This window comes from Notothenia rossii (assembly GCF_949606895.1).
Source record: "Notothenia rossii genome assembly, chromosome: 5".
NCBI classification, from domain to species: domain Eukaryota; kingdom Metazoa; phylum Chordata; class Actinopteri; order Perciformes; family Nototheniidae; genus Notothenia; species Notothenia rossii.
In genome coordinates, this window is record NC_136903.1 from 41,784,557 (window position 1) to 41,806,241 (window position 21,685).

Consider the following 21,685-nt stretch of genomic DNA (forward strand, 5'->3'; position numbering starts at 1 on the left):
ATTTAAACATCATTGACAAATACAAACAAGTGGCAGTGTATTTTTTGTAACATGAAGGTATATTGTAGAACGTTATAGCCTATCATCATTGGAGTTCACACAACGGAACGGTTCACATATATATAACATTCTGTATAAAAGAAAAGTAGCCTCCAAAAAACAAACAAATAAAACACATCGTATAGGCTACATAGAGGATGCAATCAGGAGCTGCTTTGTAGGCCTATTATTTTATACGAGCGCGTCTCCTGGCATTCTTCTGCGCAAAGTCCTGTATAACAGTCTTTAAATCTATACTGCGCGCGCGTCGGCTCTCAATACTAAGGACTGCTAACCCAGACAGTCTCTCTTGCAACATTGTGCTCCTCAAATATGTCTTTATTAATTTAAGTTTTGAGAAAGATCTCTCAGCACTGGCAACAGTCACGGGTATAGTTAAAAACAATTTCAGTGCTGTGGCAACATCGGGGATACTTGGCAAAATGGACTGATTTTCAATGAGCAGGGTTTGTGCAAGGTCTTTGATTGTTCCACGCTCAATTTTCTTTATGGTAGGCCTAAGTGCATTACGGAGGGACAGGATCTGGAAAGCAAACTCGGCTGACAGGTCGTCTTTATACTGGCCTGATAAAGCACTTGCGGACTCAGACAAATCCTTGTCTGTTGCGCGCAAAAGTTCGCGGGGAAGCAGAAAAGAAAATCGCTGTGCAACTTCGCTCATTCCAACAAATCAATTTTTGAGTTGGGCAACGACAATATCGATATTTGCGTAAAATACAGTCACTCTAAAATGCTCCCCTGGGTCTTGGAGCCGCTGGTCCTCGCAAAGCTCTGAAAAGTGCCTCTTTGTGCGCCTTGCGCGTCTGTCTTTGAAGAGACTGTGGACACCCCATGAGGATGCCAGGTCTTGCGCTTGCACTTTTAAGCCATCAAACTCTCCTCGGAGTTGGGCAAGTGTATCGGTTGCGTTACCAAGCATTGCTGTCGCCTGTAAGAGGTCCACATCTTTGCGCTGGAGAGCTTGGGACACAATGTTGACTGTTTCAAGGACCTTGCCCTGTATTACAGTCATTAAAACAAACTCAAAACTCTCCATGGCCTTTTTCAAGCCAGTCGCCTCGGCACGTTCCTCGCTTTTTTTGGAGAGCAAGTCTATCTTAGTTAGCGCTTGCATAATGTCAGCATAACGGAACCGCAATGATTGGACGGCGTCCTATCTTGATGCCCATCGTGTCGGGCATAGTCTCTTCAGTGTAGGCTGGCCAGCCTTGGGCACTGAGAGGTGTGTTTCCAAAAGCTCCCATCGTTTGACGCTTCCACTAAAGAATACATATAGCCTTTCAACAGTGTCGTAGAAGTCTTTTATCTCAGGTATATTTTGGAATGCGTCATTGAGTACAAGGTTTAAATTTTGCGCAGCACAATGAATGTACACTGCGTTGGGCTCTTTATCCCTTATGCGTTTTTGTACACCGGAGTAGACACCACTCATATTGCTAGCCCCGTCATATCCCTGTCCGCGGCACTTCCCAAGTAGTATCCCCTTTCTCTCCATCGATTCGAGAATTTCTCTCTCTAGACCTGCAGCAGTTTGGTCTGTGACTGCATGGAAGCCCAAAAAACTTTTGTTTATTTTCACCTCTGTAGGGTTTCCATTTTCATCATTTGCTATATATATATCTGAACACTTGACTCAGTTGGTCTACTTTTGAAATGTCCTGGGTAGTACCCATTATAATCGAATAGAATTATGCATTCTGTATGTCTGTAATGATTGTGTCCTGCACTTTTTTCGATAGCAATGAAATTATTTCGTTTTGAGTCTGAGGACTTAGGTAGTGCACCTTCTTTTTGCTTTCAAAAAGCCTTTGCAGAACTGGATCATAACGCGCCATAAGTTCTATGGTAGATAAGAAATTACCATTATCTATATCACCTATTTTCTCTCTGTGACCCCGGAAAGCAGAGTTGCGAGAGGCCAGTGTTAGTGCAACATCAGTTATTCTGGTTGGACCTAGGTCCAAAACCCCACCTCTCTCTTAAACTCAGATGATATTTGCGCGTCAATGGTCAGATTATTTCTCCACGTATCATACACGACACATGCTGCCAAATGAGAGCGAGATAATTTGTGTTCCTTAATCTTTTTAGAGAGACCCTGCCAATCATTTATTCCTATTCTCCACGCTTGGTGGAGGTGATGGGCAGACGGTCTGTCACCGAACAGCCAGCACTGCTCACAGTACACCCGGTCCATAGATGGCGAGTGACATAGCCACTTGCGCGGAATTCTACATCCAATTGTAGATGTTTTGTTATAGAACTCTTTTGAAAAGCACCTTCCCTTCCCATCCCTTTTGAATGGCCCTTCAGGCTTGCATGGCCCGTTATTCAGAATGTACCGTTTAACATCATCGTCTTCTAAATCTACAGGGAATGTCCCCCTATCAGTAGGGTATTCAGTCACAGAGTTGTCGCTGGCCAACGTGTCCCTAGGGTGGGTGGGAGCTGCTGTCACTGTCGGGGCACGGCTAGCTGGCTGGGCAACCTTGGCTATGTCTGAACTGGCCTCGGAGGGGGCACAGCTGACTTCTTGCTGACCTGCAAAAATGTGTGCGGACGAAATGCCACGAAAGGTTTGGGGGGCCTCCCCCTAGAGCATTTAGATTTTTGCAGGTCTTACAGTAGATCTATGCTGTCTGGTGCATTCTCTAGACTGAATTATAAGATGAACCAGCACAATATTATATTGTACAATTTCAATTTTATTCTTCATTTCACTTGTTTATTTGTTCTTGTTTGTGTTTGCTCGCTTGCATGCCCTGCATAGCTATAAGAAATACTTAAGTTGTTGGTCAAGACACTTTCCATCTGATGAAGGCAAATGCCTTCATCAGATGTAAAAAAGTAGAAAACATTACATTCAGTTGTAACTGCCAAAACAACCATTATTTACACTATTATGGCCCCTGTTAAAAATGTTTGTAATGTTATCTACTGTAAGTTGGTCGAACGAATGCCTCCTCATCCGGAAGCTGACCGAGCAGACCCGAGCAGCAGTCGAGAGGAGCCGAGCGCATCCGCGAAGCATACAAAATGGCGACGTCAGAGTTCCCGGGTTATGGCTAGAAAGGATCAGTCTAGTGTAAATATGACGTCACATTCTCGTTGTAACTCTCGTTGTAATCGGAGCGGCTCGGGAACACATCTACAGCAGTAACATGATGCAACATACACATTAATGCAGCAGCAATATTAATAGAGAAACATCAGACTTAATAGTAAAACACTACAAGGGAACATTTTATTGCACCAGGAGCTATCTTGGGACTTTTAATGCGACAACGTTGACTTGCCTGTGAATAAAAAATAAACCATAGTGTTGGTGATCTACAGTGTTGTCATTCTTCTTTGAACACCAACAAGACTGCTAACACCCTATTTCAATAATCACACTCCCTGTCATTGACATAATTAATAGATAGTTTAGCTTCTCACCATCATTTGCTGTGGCCAACTGATGTTAACGATCGTAACTGAAAGGTTGCCTGCCAAACGTAAACATTCAGCCACGTGACATTCAGCCAAACTCTCGCGAGAGTTTTACACAAGAGCGGATCCTTTCTAGCCATAACCGAGTTCCCGTTGGCCGGCAAGATCTAAATCTCTTCGGTCACAATAATTTCCCTTTAGCACAATACCGCTTCAGTTGCGCCACTTATGTGACAGACAAGAAGAGTATGTGACAGACAAGAATAGTCAATTCTAATGTCTAACACTTAATGTGGAGAAAGAGATGTCCTGTATGGGTTGATTGTGCGTTGATCTGTTGGTAATGCCTCGGGGTTCCGGTGGGCATGTAAACAAATGCATAATGCTATACTTTGTGGCCTCACCCAGTTGCATAGCGACACTTATTGTTTAGGTGTCTTTTAATAAGCAGGTAGTCCTATCATTAGCCAGAACTAGCTAGATCTGATCAATATGGACATAAACGCGAGTGAAGTCTAATCTGACGGGAGAGAGAGATCAGCTGCTGCTGATGAGTCGACACGCAGTTCTGCATGATCACATGCAGCGGTGAGCGGACAAAACACACACCTTAGGTTAGAATATCACACGTAGCTATTTTAATTACCTCTCAAACTACCGTAACTAGTTATAGATATGTTTAGTTTTACTGTCGGGTCACTCATTACTGGATCCGCGAGCTGCATGATACTGGCATAATAGATTGCCCGATCGGGCAACCAGCAGGTGAGGCTTCATTCCCGAGCTAAATACTAGATGGCCCCGGGCCATCGGGCAGCCCTTAATGTCTAGCCCTGTACACTGTTGTACTACTACAGGCAGACGGGGTGCCTAGCAACATAGCAGGGAGGGGGGGGGGCCCGCCCTCTGCGCCCTGTTCCCGCGTTACGAAATCTAAGAGGATAGCCTACAGTGGGGGCGGGGCCCCCTAAGTTCCGGGGCTCCCCCGCACTGCGGGGGGTGCGGGGGCCTCCGCTACGCCACTGGTCTTAACAGGCTATGATTCAGTTCTATGAGAATGTCTTCTCTGGTAGTTGTTGTTGATTGTATGCTTTGTAATATGGACAATGAGTCTGTACATATCACCACCCTATCTGGTCTGACCTCTTCAACCCACTGCAATCCTATTATTACAGCAAGCATTTCTGCTGTACACTGATAGTTGATCAGACGCTCTTTTTAAAATAGATATTTTAAAGTCTGGGATGTATATGCCAACTCCAACACACTCTTCCTTGTTCTTAGAACCATCTGTATAAATGTGTAGGTAATTGTAGTACTTTTCGTTCAGATACATACTTGTTTTAATTCCCACTTCATTTATTTGCCACTCTTTTTTCCTTTCTACAATACTCATATCTATTTTAGCTTCTGGGAACAGCCATGGGGGAACACTGCTAAATGGGGTTGTTTTGGCAAACGTGATATTCTCCACTCCATATGCCCTCGTTCTTTCCTTACTCGCCCAGCCAAACCCACGTCCCTGGAATTTTGCATATTCCCAGCAATCCTGTAATATTCTGTTTGAAATATTTTCTTCTCCACTTCCTTGTAGCTTGACCCAGTATGACAGAGCAAGTTTCTCTCTTCTGATCTCCAGAGGTGTCTCTCCTGCTGTCAGAACTGCATTGGGATGACTTTATCGCTCCAATACACACCGCAATGCTTTATATTGTAGTCTATCCATTTTTAAAAGCGATGTTTTTGCTTCTGCTCCATACACTATACAACCATAGTCTATTGTGGACCTCATAATTGATCTGTAAATGTCTATTAATGCTTGTTTATCTGCGCCCCATTATGCAACTGGGGCTACAGCTCGCAATAAATGTAATACTTTTTTGCCTTTTGTTTCCACTTGATTAATGTGCATTTTCCATGTGTATTTGCTATCAAACCACAGTCCTAGGTATTTGAATTCATTCACCTTTTTCATTGGACGATCATATAGTGTTAGCTGTTGGCCATCAATCTTGCGTTTGTTTGTAAATACCATGTAGCATGACTTGCTTTCTGACATTTTGAATCCCCAATTATATGACCACCTCTCCACTTTTTTAATCGCTCTAGCTATATTCTCCATTACGTATGGGGCATTTCTTCCCCTCATCCAAATAGCCCCATCATCTGCGTACAGAGCCGATTGGATGCATGTGTCTAAGCATGTAAATATGTCATTAATCATGATGTTAAATAATATTGGACTGACTGCACTCCCTTGGGGAATACCATTTTCTATTTCAAAATAATTGGAAATATCTGCTCCAACCTTTACTCGAAATGTCCTGTCTGTTAAAAAGGCCCTTACCCAATTGTACATTCTCCCTCCAATACCCATTCTACTCAATTTGATCAGTAATCCCTCCCTCCACATAGAGTCATACGCCTTTTCAATGTCAAAGTACACTATTGCCATTATCTCTTTCATTTTCAATGTTTTTTCCACATCGTTACTCACTCTTACTAACGCATCTATTGTGGACCGCCCTTTACGAAATCCGCTCTGAAAACTACTCAGCAGTCCTTTCTGTTCCATTACATGTGAGAGCCTACGGACAATGATCTTTTCCATCCATTTAAATAGGTGTGATGTAAGAGCTATTGGTCTGTAGTTACTAGGGTTAACTGTATCTTTCCCTGGTTTATTGAATGGTAGCATGATTGCTGTTTTCCACACACTTGGCATATCTCCTTCTCTCCAGATTGTAATGAAAAGACTCAGCATCATTTTCATAGTTTCCATAGGTAACTGTCTAAACATAGCATAACATAGCTGGTCTTGTCCTGGGGCTGTATATCCTGTACCTTGTAAGGCTATTTTGAGTTCTGACATTGTAAATTCCACATCCAGAGCTGACCTATTATCCTGTCTCTTCTCCTTCACGTTTTCATTCTCTGCTAGTAACTGCTGTTTTTGCTGCCTATGGATATCACTGAGATGCTCCCCAGTATGTATTGCTGCAAGTGTCCTTCCTAACATATCTGCCTTCTCTTTATCTGTCACTGCCAGCCTCTCCCCATTAACCAAGGCTGGAATTTTAATGGATTTCCTTTTCCCACTCATCCGCTTAAACATGGACCAGACATCACCTAATGTTACTCTTCTGCCAATGGTAGAAAAAAAGTTCTCTCCATGTTCTCTTTTTTGTATATTTTATTGTCCTTCGAGCAGCTGCCCTTTTCCTTTGAAACTCTGTAACATTATTTTGTGTCATGTTTTTCTTTAATTCTCTAAATGCATTATTTTGCTCTTTAATAGCCCTGCTGCATTCCTCATTCCACCATGGCACCACTTTCTTCCTACCCTTGATTGTTGTTTTGGGTATACTGTTCTCTGCTGCATTCAGTATATCTTGCGTTATTTGGCTTGTAATGACCTCTATGCTTCCATCTGATGTTAGCAGGTGTACCGACTCCTCACACCATATCCTACATTTCCCCCAATCAGCTTTAGCAAAGCACCACCTGGTTATTACACCTCCTTCCTGCATATATACATTAATTTTAGTAAGCACTGGATAATGGTCACTTCCTACAGTGGAGTTATTCAAAACAAACCATTCGCATGTATGAACCAAACAGTTTGACACTAATGTCAGATCCAGGCATGAGACTTTCCCCCTGTGTACATCTACTCTTGTGCCATGTCCATCATTAAGGCACACTAGTGTTCTTTCCTCCAGCATTTCTTCCACTATATTTCCGTTACTGTCTGTATGGTTGCTGCCCCATAAACTGTTGTGTGCATTGAAATCACCACACCAAACTTCCTTCCTATGTTTGTTGTCTGCTATTTCTTTAAATATATCAGTGGTTAGATTTTTACATGGGTTGTATACATTGATTATCCTAATGTTATCTTGTTTCCTAGGGTTGCAGACTTCCACTATAATACACTCTATATCATCAGGAGATTGCACCTCCCTATATGCCACACCATCTTTGAGAAACGTGGCACACCCTCCACCATTTTGACTATTAGCTCTATCATGCCTTAAATGCTAAATCCTGGAATCACAAAGTCTAATTGAGGTCGTAACCAGGTTTCTTGCACACATATTACCTCAGGGACCACCTCTAGCTCATATATATATGTATTGAATTCTTGACCATTAGCTATGAGGCTTCTTGCGTTCCACTGTAATATGTGCAGAACCATGATTAAGGATCTAACCCTCATCCTGATTTTCATTTTCCCCTGCTCCATTTATAGCTAACATTGCATGTATCTGATCTGCTTTAATATCTTTCATGTCAAGGAATTTTCCAGCTGCCTCCACAATGGCTTTGATCCTATCACTTTTATTTTTTAACTGTAATGCAACATTTACAGTATGGCATATGAATACCACAAAATTCACCTTTTTCACTCCTAGAACATCATCATCCTCTTTACTCTTGGTGGCGCTGTGGGGTTGGATTTGAAGATTACTTTTTGGTGTGTTCCTGCCATTTTGTATTGTACTGCTCTGCTCCATTCCACTAGGGGTCTTATTGATTGTTATAGTTCCCCTTACTTTCTTTATTGCTTCTGCGTATGAAACTTTGTTTGTAATCTTAACTCTCTGCACCTCTCTGGCCTCTCTCTGCACTTCACATCCTCCAAACGCAGCACTGTGATCTCCTCCGCAGTTACAACATTTAACCTTTGCATCCTTTTCACAATTTCCATACTCATGTTTTCCTCCGCATCTCGCACACCTTAGCTGCCCTTTACACTGCGTGCCCCATTCGTTGACATGCGTAACACCTGAGAGGTTTGGGAATGTACTCCCTAACAATGAAGTTCAAATATCCCATTTGTACTGCCTTAGGTAATGTTCTCTCAAACTGAATGAGAACTGATAATGTTTCTTTGAATGTGCCATCCCGTTTGCTTTTAAGCCTTGTGACTTCCATTACTTTGCCTCTTTTTAATTCACTTTTAACATCTTCCATTGACATTTCCAATGGTACTCCTGAGATTACTCCTCTCAGTTTTGCCATTGCTCCTGGTACATGCGCCTTCATTTTCTCCCCATTCAGTGAGTTCATTCCCAGAATCTTTTCCTGCTGCTGTTTGTTATTGGCATGTATCAAAACCCACTTGTTGTTCATGAATTTAGCTAATTAAATTTTTCCAATCTCTTTTTCAATTGCTTTGGTAAGTTTAATCGGGTGGTAATGCCCACCATCCTGATTGAATTCTATTACAACTTTCCACTCGTGTTCTAGTTCTTTATTCAACATTGCCTGGCTGACACTTTGACTGACTTTAGATTTTTTGCTTTGATTAGCCTTGTCTGCTTCACCCGACCAATCCGACCAACTTCGAGCTCTTACTGAACTCTTTCTCTCAAAGATCTTTTCTTCCTCGTAGCTTTGGACATCATCCATTCCATATCGTTTATTTGGCTACCATCTGAGCTGGTTGACATAATGAAACAGTCAATGTACAGTTTATGCAAATCCACCAAAAAAAAAACATTCCAATGCTACCGTTTCTGTATGTATCCGAGTTTTCCGATTCTCTGAGCTTTCTGCCACGCGTCTCCGACTTCACTTCCTTCTCTTCCTCCCGGTGTGACCCTCCCCTCAACAGGAAGTCTCACACCGCGTTATTCTCGTTTGAGGGCGTGGCATGACCGTGGCATTGACAAAAGCATTTTTATTAAGTTTTCCAAAAACGTATTTATAAGAAAGTTCAGAAAATGTGATATTAATTTACAAATTAATGAGTTCTTAAAACATGTTCTCATTGTTGATTAAGTGTTACTTATTTAAACGCAGATTGAGAAAAAACTAATTTAGGGCAAGTAAATTACATTAAAACATTTAGTTTAGTGGACTTCACCATCGGAACTGTTTTTACAGTGAATAAAACAAACTAAATCTATATATTTCCATTGTCTTTAAAGATATTATATTTTACTAAATAAAGTTAATCCAGCCTCAAACATAAATGGTAAGAAAAACAAAAATGACCATTATAGTCATTTAAAAGATGTGCACACGATCAAATTGTCTGTTAGCTGATGCTATCTGTCACACTTTAGCACTGAAGCAGGCTAAAACAAAAGTGAATAAAGATATCCATAGAAATAGCCTCCTGTCTGTGACTAGCCTTAACGATTATCTTATAACGGCTTTATTGGTTTGTGTGTAACAGCAAACTCATATTAGTGGTCACACATGGCCACTGTTGCTGACCAGAGTAAACTCCCATTGTCTCCTCTGTGCTGCTTCCTGCAGAGCTGCTGTTTCCAGTGTGTAATCCCAGACCAGAGAGGGGGGAGTCCTGTATGAGCCGCCCCAACCTGCTGATGGACATGCTGGCCTGGGACCAGGAGGGGCCCCGGGACCACTGCCCCTGTGCCGACAGCCTCCAATGCCAACCCCAGGGGTGAGAGGCAGACATAGTCAATATGCCACTGATGGAGGACCAAGTTTGATGATGAGAGTGTGTTAGGTTACATTAGATATTTTTGTGAATTTGTAGCATCATGAAACTTAAGACAACAGAGCTAAGTTATATATGGGGGAATAGAATAAGCAAAAGCATTACTGAAAATGTTAATCTAAACTCTTTTTTTTCTGTCATAGACGTGGATCTGTTTGTGGAGAGTAGTACTGGAGATGGAGAGAACATGAAGAAGATACATATTAAAGAAAGGCACTCACCAAAGAAAGGCACAAAAATGGGAGAGACGAGAAACGGCGACACCGTTGGCAGAAGGAAGAATGGAGAGAAATATGTGGAAATAATACCATAAATAGAATGTTACCTCTCATGTATCATATATGAAGAATTCATTTTCAAACATTGATTGAAGCCAATCTTAAAATGATTAAAAAAACGCCTGTTTGAGACTCCTCAGTGCACACAAAAACATAACTTAGAGAAATAAATAAATACGGAAATGTTATTGATCACCCCTCGATTATGTTCTCTTGTAAAGAAATGTATTCTCATAAATGATGCAGTAAGCAGGAGGACAGAATTACTTTAAACTGACAGCGTTTTGCATTTCTATAGGTTGTATAGATACGAGCATGGTTTTATATACTATCACGTTTAATCGTGTTTTATGCCATTTGCCAAAACTTGATAAGTTGCTCGTAAAACACAGGAGGTATGGAAACTAAGAACATCATATGTGGTAAATTGTACAGCTAATATAACTCAACACATTAGTTATATTTCCTTTAACTGGTGGATTATGGATATATAGTTGCTGATCGACAGCTGGAACACAAACCACCAAATACAAACAAATAATTCAGATCCAGTCGTCATGACTCCACTCCGGAGGGATTCCCCGATCATTTCGTATAGTTTCTCATCAAGGGGGTTCTCCTGTCCCCGGTACAAATACACTGCCTGAGGAAGGTTAGGCTATATGTATTTTTTTTGTCATTAAACTTTTTCGGACAACTTATTTATTTATTTTGGTCAGTGCTTGAATTGGAATAAAAAAGGTGCCAGTACTCTAAATCAGCAACAAGTATTTCGCACAAAGTCATAGTATATCCTATAATGCTGGTGGGTTTGTCTCTTTACTGTATATTTTAGAAAGGCTCACTGTACTGAAACAAAATGACTCAGGGTGCATCTGAGATTAGAGGGGGTGCAGTGGTAAAGTGCTATTTTTATAAGTGGGGAGTGGACCTGACACCCTCTAGTCTAGGGGGGTCCGGGGGCATGCTCCCCGAGGAACATTTTTTTTTAAATATTGAAGTTAGATGCATCAATCTGGTGCAATTTGAGAGCAAAATGAAGAGATATATGGATACCTCTCAACATCCATAATGAAACAACTGTAAACAGATTTACTTTTTCTTTATGGATATAAAAGAAAGTAAAGCTTGACTCCTACTGGCTGGTTAAATGACTCCTCGTCCCTGAGGCCACTACCAGTTTTTTGTGCCATTTTGCTGGATTTATTTGTCAATAGCGTTGCTGCACAAAGTGATAGCCCTCTAGTTTAAATCTACTACCCAAAAAGAAACATATGGAGATGGGTTACTATTTTAAAAAACTTGCAAATCTATTTGGGAACAGTGGGGCCGGGCCTCAAATCCTATAGGGGGTTCGGGGCATGCTCCCCCGGTAAGATTTTTTTTTAAATGTTGGACTTAAATGCATCAATCTGGTGCATTTTGAGGGGGAAATAAAGAGACTACACCCATATGAAACAAAAATGTATACATTTAAATAATCATACAATCATAAGTACATGGCCATAACCAATAACATACAATATCCAATATGAAAAAACATTGAAACTTGTTTATTTGTTTTTGGTTCATTTATAGTTGTGAGTGTGTCTGGGCTCCTGAATCGGCCTCTCCTGTCTCCCTCCTCTCCCCCTTGCTCCTCTTTGAGGCAACAGCAAAGACTAGTTTTAGCTCTCAACAAGTTTATCTTACCTTTTTTCACCTAGTTAACATTTTGTTTGTATTATTCATGCATATTTTACTAATCACTACCCCCTCAAATGGAAATATGTGTTTACATAAATGGTGACCGAACCGTTTGAGACCCACTGAGATAACTTAAACTAAGTTAACTATCTAAAGACTCAGAAAGTAATTTACCGCACCAGAGCTGTAGTTATCAGCCTCTCAGTCTGACAGCAAAGGACTCTCCCTCCACCTTGTTGTTGAAAAAGCTCCTTATATCCGTTAGCGCAGCTAGCTAGCACCAGATGCTAACAACAATACACGTAACCGGTGCGCGTGCTTTCTCGCTCGCTCGCGCCACACATACACAACACACACCCTCCCGAGCTTGAATGACACACAGAGACCAATGGAGGGCATTAGTATGATCTGTATGAAAGTGGCAATGTCGGCAGGCCACGTCATGTAGACAGCCAGTCACCCTCTGTGAGGCAGAGTCAGACCCACATTTGCGCTGCGTTGCGTTTACAATATATACGTATATTGCCGGCGGCTGAGTACCGGCATTTTAGTGAGTACCGGCACCTTGCCGGTACTCAGTAAGAAGTGCCGGTACTACATGGGTAAAAATCAGAAGTGCCGGTACTGCGTACCGGTGAGTACCGGCCCAATTCAAGCACTGATTTTGGTGACGATCCAACCTCCATGCTGCTACTCTGGTTCAAACTGCATCAACCAAACAATATGATTTATCGCGATCTCCCCAAAATAACCAAAATCTGACACGGTGTGAGATGTCTTTTTTACAACAAGTCCTCCAACTCATACGACCAAATGGGCCGATTGTTCAGGCCCTTATTACGACCAAATGGGTTGTTTGTTCAAGCGCTTAATACGACCTATAATCACGTTTTAAAGTGATCGCCCTCTAGTGCTCCCGTTGAATGCAAACGTTACAGATGGTCGTTTATTCACAAATAACACTCTCTGTAAAATCCTAAATTGTAGGATAGTTTGGCCATTAAAACGCTTTTTGATTAGATTTCTAGCGAGAAGTGTATATTGTACTTTTAGAATCCACATCCAGTCGATATGTAGGATCTATAGTTTGATAGATATTACGAAGATGATTTGAGGTATGCGGCAGCCTCCATGTAAAGTTACGGGTTGAAAACAGTATTTCCGGTCTCGACGTTTTCATAATAAAACCAATTATCAAATGATTTAACAGTGATATCTGCAGTATTCAATTAAAAAACATCAGTTTATCCTTGTTAATTAAACGACATTTATTGGTTTAAAATGTGTACAATGCTTTTGTGTTTTTCCCATCGGTTTTTCTCTTTCGATTCTGAGAAACAGCTTTCTTTTTTCAGAGGTTTTGATCACGCCTCAATGCACGTCGGGATATGGTGTTTATGCGATATGAAATCGGAAAACTTTTTTTTTTTTTAAATACTTTTTTCCGAATGTTCTTGCTTTTCTCTTTGGAAGTCATCACATAACGGCATTGTAATACACAGTTTGGCTGCATTAAATATTACATATCTGCCGTAATTCTCTATTTATAGAGTCCTGATGAGAAGACTTCGAGACAAACATGAAGAATTGCCGCCGAAACTGAATATGTGACGTGGATCATAAATATATCAGCAATTAAACAACATCTTACATTTCTTTTCACACAATGCGTCTACTGACTTTTATATTTGATCCAATTGGTAGATTTGCACCATAAAGGTGCACAGCTGATATAAAGGGACACCTAGTGGTTAAAAAACGTTATTGAATTTTTTGTTGAAATTATATTATATTTTGTTGAAATTATGTTATATTGGATGAAAAAAATATTAAGAGTACATACTTTCATAGGGGGAAAGTAGAAGGTCAATGATAGAAATATAGAATAGATAATATCAATAAGATACTGTAGTGATCTCTACAATAAAACAGTTTAGTGCAGGACGTCCAAAGATATTAATAGGAGGATGTGCAAAAGAGACAAACTAATAAGGCTTTATTTAAACATTAAAGAATACTTTAAGTTAAGATCTTCTTTTGAATAAGAAAAAAAAGTTGGGGTGATAAATTAAGTCTGACAAAGTACAATCACCTTCCCTGAACTTGACTCAGGTGTAACTAAAGTCTGATTTAAGGGTTGTTTATATTTCACATCATTAATCAGAATCTGCAAAGTAACTAAAATAAATGTAGTGGAGTATAAATACCAGGTTAACCTCTGAATTGTAGTGGAGTAGAACAAAGTAGTATGCTGCTGTAATAAAAAAATGTTTCCCAACTTGGGATCAATAAAGTATATCTTATCTTATCTTAAGATGATCGATGGCTACTGCCATATTTGCAAAATTTGCCTCTGAACCTTGACAAGTGCATGTTTCAGGCTTATCAATGAACAACAGGAGGGGTCACAGACATAAGACCAGCTGTTAAATAAAGCTCTTCTGACCTGAGCTGTCATGTGGGAATATTAATGCTGCCCGTTATGGACACAAGCAATTTTCACCGATTTATTAATTATATGTTTTGAATTTGAAAACACACCACTGTGTTTCGTATCCCCTAAACCTCCAGGGTGTACACAGTTTAAAACTGGCAACTTCTAATTGTGGGAAATACGAAAACGTCTTATAAAGAGACGTGCCATAGAACATGTTGTGAAACACACAATAGCCAGCATGTGTAGTTCTGGAGGTGGCGGGACCTGGACCCGTCCAAGTCCAGTTTTGGAAAGTCTGCCGTGGTTCCATTCCATTTCAAAGAGCTGTTGACGCTCGGCGTAACCTTGTCGCACTGCCACTCCAACATCCAATCACAGGACTTGAGGACTAATCACGGGGTTTGTAAAGCAAGGTGGATGTTGTAGTCCCAAACGATAGCTGGGGATTCTGGGTAGTGTAGTGTCTTCGGAAACTGTGGTGTCTAAACTCCGAAAAAACTATTTGTTTCTCCGAATCGAAGGTTAAAAACACAAAAACATTGTACACGATTTAAACCAATCAATATTGTGTAATTAACAAGGATAAACTGATGTTTTTAGTGGATGAGTAATGCAGATATCACTGTAATCATTTGACAGTGAGGGGAATCCGGTTTTATTATGAAAACTTTGAGACCGGAAAAACAGTTTTCACCCTGTGAGGGTTGACGCTAACTTTACATGGAAGCTGCCGCATATACACGTTATCCTGGCGAGACCTCAAATCATCTTCGTAATATCTATCAAACTATAGATCCTACACATCGACTGGACGTGGATTCTACAATGGAGTACAATATACACTTCTCGCCAGAAATCGAATCAAAAAGCATTTTAATGGCCAAACTATTCCACAATTTAGGATTTTCCAGAGAGGGTTATTTGTGAATAAACGTCCCTCCGGAGCGTTTGCAATCAAGCATGTTGTTTCTTACATGACCACTAGAGCACCTCTAGTGGTCGTGTAAGAAACAACATACACTTTAAAACGTGTCTCTGCGTCGTAATAAGGGCTTGAACAATCGGCCTACGGTCGTTTTTTGTAGAAGGACAGGCTGATTTTTTAGCTGTTCTGTCATCATTTCCTGCGATCTTCTTCATGCGGTCAGTCAAAATGAATGAATGAATGGGCGTTACGTGAAGCCCGCAAAAGCGGCACCGCATTTCGAGTTGATTGTGATTTATAAAGGGAAACCGTACGCAAGTCATGCGCCGGTACGCAGTCTTTTATGAATCGGAAAATGTCTCTGCGTATTTATTTGCTTTGTCCTACGTAAGCAACCTTCCCACGTCAATCCTACGCAAGGCTTTATAAATGAGGCCCCAGAGCATTAGGATTGGCATCGCAGCTCTTATTATCTGCCTGGTCTGACCTAACAGTGATATAATATCCAATTCAGAGGTAAATGGTGTTCTTCTACTCCACTACATGTATTTAACACCTTTAGTTACTTTACAGATGTGGATGAATGATGTGAAATATAATCAAGTGTTAAATCAGACTTTAGTTCCACCTGGAGTAAATCCACAAGCTACCCTGCAGTATACAAAGTCATTCAAACTAGCTGCACCTTTACCAGCTTTGAGAACACTTTCATGATCAATCATTATAAAACATATCATATATATTATTCTGAAATGGACCAATCTGCACAATGACTACTTTAACTTTTGGTGCTTATTCTATACTCTGGTACTTACGTTTACTCAAGTCCAAGATCTGAGTACTTCTCCCACCTCTGCTAATACCTACTGAAAGGATTTCTAACAATACATTATTATATCAAAAAATATGTAATGGAATTAGATCTTAAAATACTTCACACTTTGCAGGAACCTTTGGAAAATTCAGAAACGTGCATGGTTTCCTTTTTATGGTACTTCAAATGTAGCTTCTGCCATCATGTGGCACTCGTATGTTACTACAAAATAGTTTGGCTGACACTCAAACACATACATACAGTATATGTCTTATAGTGATTGAAATAGATCCATAAGACTTTAGATAAGAAATACAAAACATAGTTCATATAATTACTTAGTGTTGTTTTACCTTGATGCAATGGAATGGATCTGATATATGGAAGAGGAAGGAGACCTCAGGGACGGAGAGATGAAGATACATAGACCCCACAACTGAACCAACTGTTATCCATCATGGATAACCCCACCAATCCTCTCCACCTGCAGCTGGACAGACAGATAAGACCCTATTTTTATTTTTAATCTTACTATATATACTTGCCGCTAATGTTAATTTGTATTAGATTTTAATCTTATTTTACCTTTTAAAGTTCTCCTATCATACAAAATGCACTTTTGATGTCTCTTATACATAAATATGTGTGTAAGGAGACTTACAAAGTGTCTGTAATGAAGAGAATATGTGTAAAGAAGCAGGATATAAAAAGGTCAGGGACGATATGCTAGAAAAGCGATAAATGAACATATTTATTTATTTTTATTTAAGTGAACACAGAACAACCATCTGTAAATATTAATAACGAGTAACTCTGAACTTCTCTCTCACTCTCTCTGACTCTCTATTCGCGCGCACACAGCATAGGCTACAGAACACTGAAGGTGGTCTTGCACTCAGGGGTGGTGGAAATAAGTTACAGTCTGTGCAGTCATTAGGCGCATTCACACCGCAGTACTTTTCCCACAAAGGTTCATGAGAACTTAGTTCATCAGAACTCTTTAGTTCTGATGAATTAAGTAAAGATCGCGTTCACACCGGAATAAGTCCCTGGGGGTGGATTAGGCAAATGAAGCCACTTCTTCTTCTTCTGCTTTGGGTTTACTGGCAGGCCGCAAACAACTTCACGGCGTATACTGCCGCCCAAAATCCCCGGCCGAGCTTTCCGAGTAAATCGCCAGAACGCCGACACCTCCTCATCTCCACCGCTCCCATGTTTTATTTTGTGTTGCCATAAGTTAGTCTCTCTGCGTTTCTGCACTAATGCTAATAATGCTAATAAAATGGTGGCTTCACAACCGTTTTTTTTTGTTTTACGGGGCGTGGTTTGCAATCCGCCCAGCCAATCAGAATTATAGCTCTTTTATCACAAGAGAGCCGCATGAGAGTCCCTGCTCTCTAGCAGGGACGGAAAAGGGGGTAAAAAGGTTCTCATGAACTAATTTTAGTTCCGGCTCTTTTTGGTGTGAACGCGACATTTCGGAACTATATCGGAACGAAAGTGGGAAAAGTACTACGGTGTGAACGCGGCTATTTGTTCCTTAGCAACAGCTTGTGAGAGCAGCGCATTAATTGGTGTTTGTTTTAATGTTTGTTGACGGCCCTCGTTGATGGGACTTCTCATGCTCCCTAAATGTTTCTCCTGCCTTTCGCCAGTTGTTAAACCCTCCTTTAACAAAACTCCCATCCCTGTTCTTGTCTGCACTGACAAGCTTCTTTTCTATAGCAGAGCAACAGAAGAAGCACACCACATTATCATTTTATTTTATAGAGTGAAGCCATGTCCACTGTTTAAACCAGCCTGAATTCAAGGATTGGGTGAATGTTTCCTTTCCGAACCGCCTGGCAGGGAATTTAAAGTCCTTGGGCTGGCAAGGCTCTTCACCGAGGGCAACTGAGTTGTTGTTAGCTGCAGTAGCGTGGCGTGGGGAAAACATTAGGGGAAGCCAATAATACGTCCTTTCTTTTGGGTCGGGGGGGGGGGATGTGGTGGTCAATGTAATAACGTAACCAGATGAGTGATTACAGCACCCGGTATCATTTTACACAAATTTGTATCATACAGATGCAGGACTTAAACACGCCTGTTATCTAACCGACAAGTCCGCACACACTCTCCTGCCGAAACTCTAATAAGCATTCATTCACAAACTAAATCAGGAGACCTTTAACGTGTTACGTCCAATTCGCTCCTTTTTTCCTCTCTGTACACAGCTCCAGTTTGAGCATTGGCCTATCATCAGATTGTATTTGTTGTTGCTGCTGTAGCGGAAGTTTAGTACAATTATTTTTTGATTAAATACTCCAAATCTCCACCCTCCATAATTGCACTTGCTTCAGTTGCTTGCTTCTTTCTAACGGCAGTGAGAGTGGTGCAGTGACGCTATCTATCTTCTATCGATTAGATTTATGATTCGAAAATTATAAAAGTAGGGTAGACATGTGGATATTATCCGGCTGAACACAATGTGCATTTATCTAACAGGTTCGTTTTCCACTGACCTTATTTCGAGCTATTTTCCTAAATCCTGTGGAGAAATCCCATTCCTTTGTTGTCGAGGGAAACCGAGTGCATTGATTTTCCTGGTTTCGACCCTGACCCGAATAAACCGAACATTCTGAACACTGATTGTATCTGTGTCGTGCTATTGGGTTCTAATCTGTACCTGTGAGCGTGACAACAAAAGGGTCAAACACATAATCATATATATATATATATATATATATACATGGGCGTAATTTCCACTGGGGACAGGGGGGACATGTCCCCCCCACTTTTCAAAATCTCGTTTGTGTCCCCCCCACTTTTCAAATGTGGTTTTTTTTTTTATATGCAAGTGGTCATCGTCACGGAGGAGCGTCTGTTTGTGTGTGTGGCAGGAGCACAGTTTGTGTGAGAGACAGAGAGAGACAGAGAGAGTTACAGGGGTTGTTGTATCTGGTGCTAGCTCGGAGCTAACGGAGATTCGAAGCTTTTTCAACAATAAGGAGAGGGAGAGTCCTCTCCTGTCGGACTGAGAGGCTGAGATAACGTCAGCTCAGGGAGGTAAATGACTCGCTGAGTGATTGTAAACTTTAGTTATCTCAGTGGGTCTTGTTGGAGATTTGGAGGATGTTTAAAACCAACCTCGTCTCCGCGTGTCGTTTGATAAGCTGGGTAAATTCGTAAAAAGGAAGGGATTAAGAAACACCAGAATGCAAGTTAAACAATAATCTTGTTTTAATGATAAAAAGTAACAATACAAATACAAATACAAATACAAATACAAACACAAAGGAAGTACTTCCTGCTCTTCCTCCAATCTCACGGATCTGGTCAGTTTGAAGAAAAGAAGAGGCTGGTCTAAAGAAAACATAGGCTTATATCCAAAACCCCAGGAGGAGCTATGCGGCTGCCCCCCCCCCCCCCGAGGGGTCCTCCACTTAGAAAAGACAGCCAATCAGCGCGAGCCAGAGGCGACCCTTACATTCGAGATAACAAACCCCTCCTTGCAAGTTTCACATACTTTTGGCATTTTATAAAGATAGTTTTAAGATATAGTTTTTTATAGTTGGATTATACAAATAACACATGTGAGTTACCTTAACCTCAAACAATAATAACAAGAGGAAAACATCAGCTCTGATCTCAAGCAGTTAAAAAGTACCGCACACTCATTTAGCCTGCAACTCTTCCAGACACTTGAGCTATTGTTCTTTAAGAATATTCCCTGCAGAATCTTTATTTCAAATAAAAGGTTTCACATTGCATATTTCAAGCTTCCTTTACACATACTGTTATTATTAATACAAAGTAATCAACCACACACATCTATTTAAAACAAGTAGATTTCCCTGATCATTTGACATGCTGCAAATCTCCGTAAGAATGTCCCCTCCCCCAGCTCTCTCGTCCCTGTCATAAAAGCTGCTTCCATTTCCCATAGAGTAATAAAACATGTTTAAGCTAATTTCTCCACAATGTTTGTAGCCCTCCAGTACCCACATATGAAAGAATAAAAGCAGAGGAATCAAATAAAACACCAATACAGGAATAGTTGATAAATGATTATACAGGACATCTGATCACAGTAAGAAATACACACACATATTCTCTAGGAAGTGACCCTTGTTATAGGTCCGAATGTCCTGTCCCCTAAAAGTCATGAGTTTTGGTTGATTAACAGAAGTTTAATTGTTCTTGTGGCTTAATGGCTTCCCTGAACTTCCCTTCACCCCAAAGTCAGCTTACTAGGAATGAATACATTTTATTGATAAGCTCAAAAGGACGTTTATCTTGGTTACTGCTGGGTGACCCAAGTCTCAAGGCCTGCAGGATGTGTAGGAGGTAAACATTAATTCTACAAGACTTTAACTACATTATCTGAAAATGTATCTGGGACTTCCCCTGTTAATTGCAAGGACTATTGATAATTAACAGAGAGACCCTAGGGGCCTCTTCTTGGTATCTGCTAGGCAGAAGTCATTCAATGCAGAAATCACAAGTTTAACACACATTCTATATAAGGTGACATTAAAATGAATATACCAGATTGAACTTTCCTGCCATAACACGTTACTTTAATACTTCAAATAACTCAAATAATACTTCAATCCCCCTTTTGGTCTCACCCCCACGAGACCAACACACATACGACATTTGAAACACAACTATTGTCATTCCTTGCCACTGTGTCTGCTCCCCAACAGTATACCTTTGTGAACAGAACACAACTTTCAATGTCAGTGAAGGAACTATCAGAGTACGAACCTGAGTGCCAGAAAGCAGCATCCTTGCGTGTTGTTGAATCCTCAGGGCCCCCCCCCCCCCCTCAGTGGAAAACGCCAACAAGGGCAGCTGATAGGGAGGGGGAGATGCGGCCTTTCCTTCAAAGGTGGAACTGATTAATCTGATCAGAGAGAAGTAGACTCCTCTGCTGCCTCGACAAGTCCCCCAGCCTGCTGACAGCCGCTTCCGAGTAGTCTGCTGTAAGGATGTCCTCGAGGTCCTTCTCCTCCAGTTCGCTGATGACAGCTTCCGAGTCGTCTGCTGTAGGGATGTCCTCGTTGACGATAGCCAGGTCCGTCTTGATGTCCTCCAAGGTCCTAGCCGGTGATTTCCTCGCCGCACACTGGCTCCAGTAGTACCAGATGTCCCCCTTTGCTCCTCGGCGGACTGCATGAGATGTCCTCTGGGTCACTCTATAGAGGCCGGAGAACCTGGGGTTGAGCCACCTTCAGCCAGACGAACTCCGCTGTGTCGGCCTCCTGCTCCTCGGGTCCCCCTTCTGGCGTCAGCAACCTGTGTGGAGAAATCTAATACCCACCCCTCAAGTCTACGCTCAGGGCTTCTGGGCCCTCAGGTGTTTGACCCACCACTGGTAGGCCGCTTCAGAATTTTAATACTTGGCCTGTGTCAACAAAATAAACCCCAACATCTTCAGTTGAACTAAATAACATATCTCAATAGCTCTGAATTTCTGACAAGCATCTGTGTTATTTTAAATGAAATCCTTGAGATCCTATTTAAAATCTAAATATAATATGAACTGCTAATGTCTCTGGTAATGGAACACACTAATGTTATGGATTAAAAA

General features: G+C 41.1%; 1 protein-coding gene across 6 annotated transcripts in view; it reads left to right on the forward strand.

Annotated features, from left to right (window-relative positions):
- The window catches only part of LOC307041415 (dickkopf-related protein 3-like), a 40,176-nt gene extending 29,227 nt beyond the window's left edge, over nt 1-10,949 (forward strand). For all 6 annotated transcript variants that reach the window (XM_079684815.1, XM_079684814.1, XM_079684813.1 and 3 more), the window contains 2 exons: nt 9,763-9,913; nt 10,114-10,949. In XM_079684815.1, coding sequence (XP_079540941.1) covers nt 9,763-9,913; nt 10,114-10,138 — 176 coding nt within the window. In that variant the 3' untranslated portion in view covers nt 10,139-10,949. The remainder of the gene's footprint in view (nt 1-9,762; nt 9,914-10,113) is intronic.
- The last annotated feature ends 10,736 nt before the right edge of the window (nt 10,950-21,685 follow it).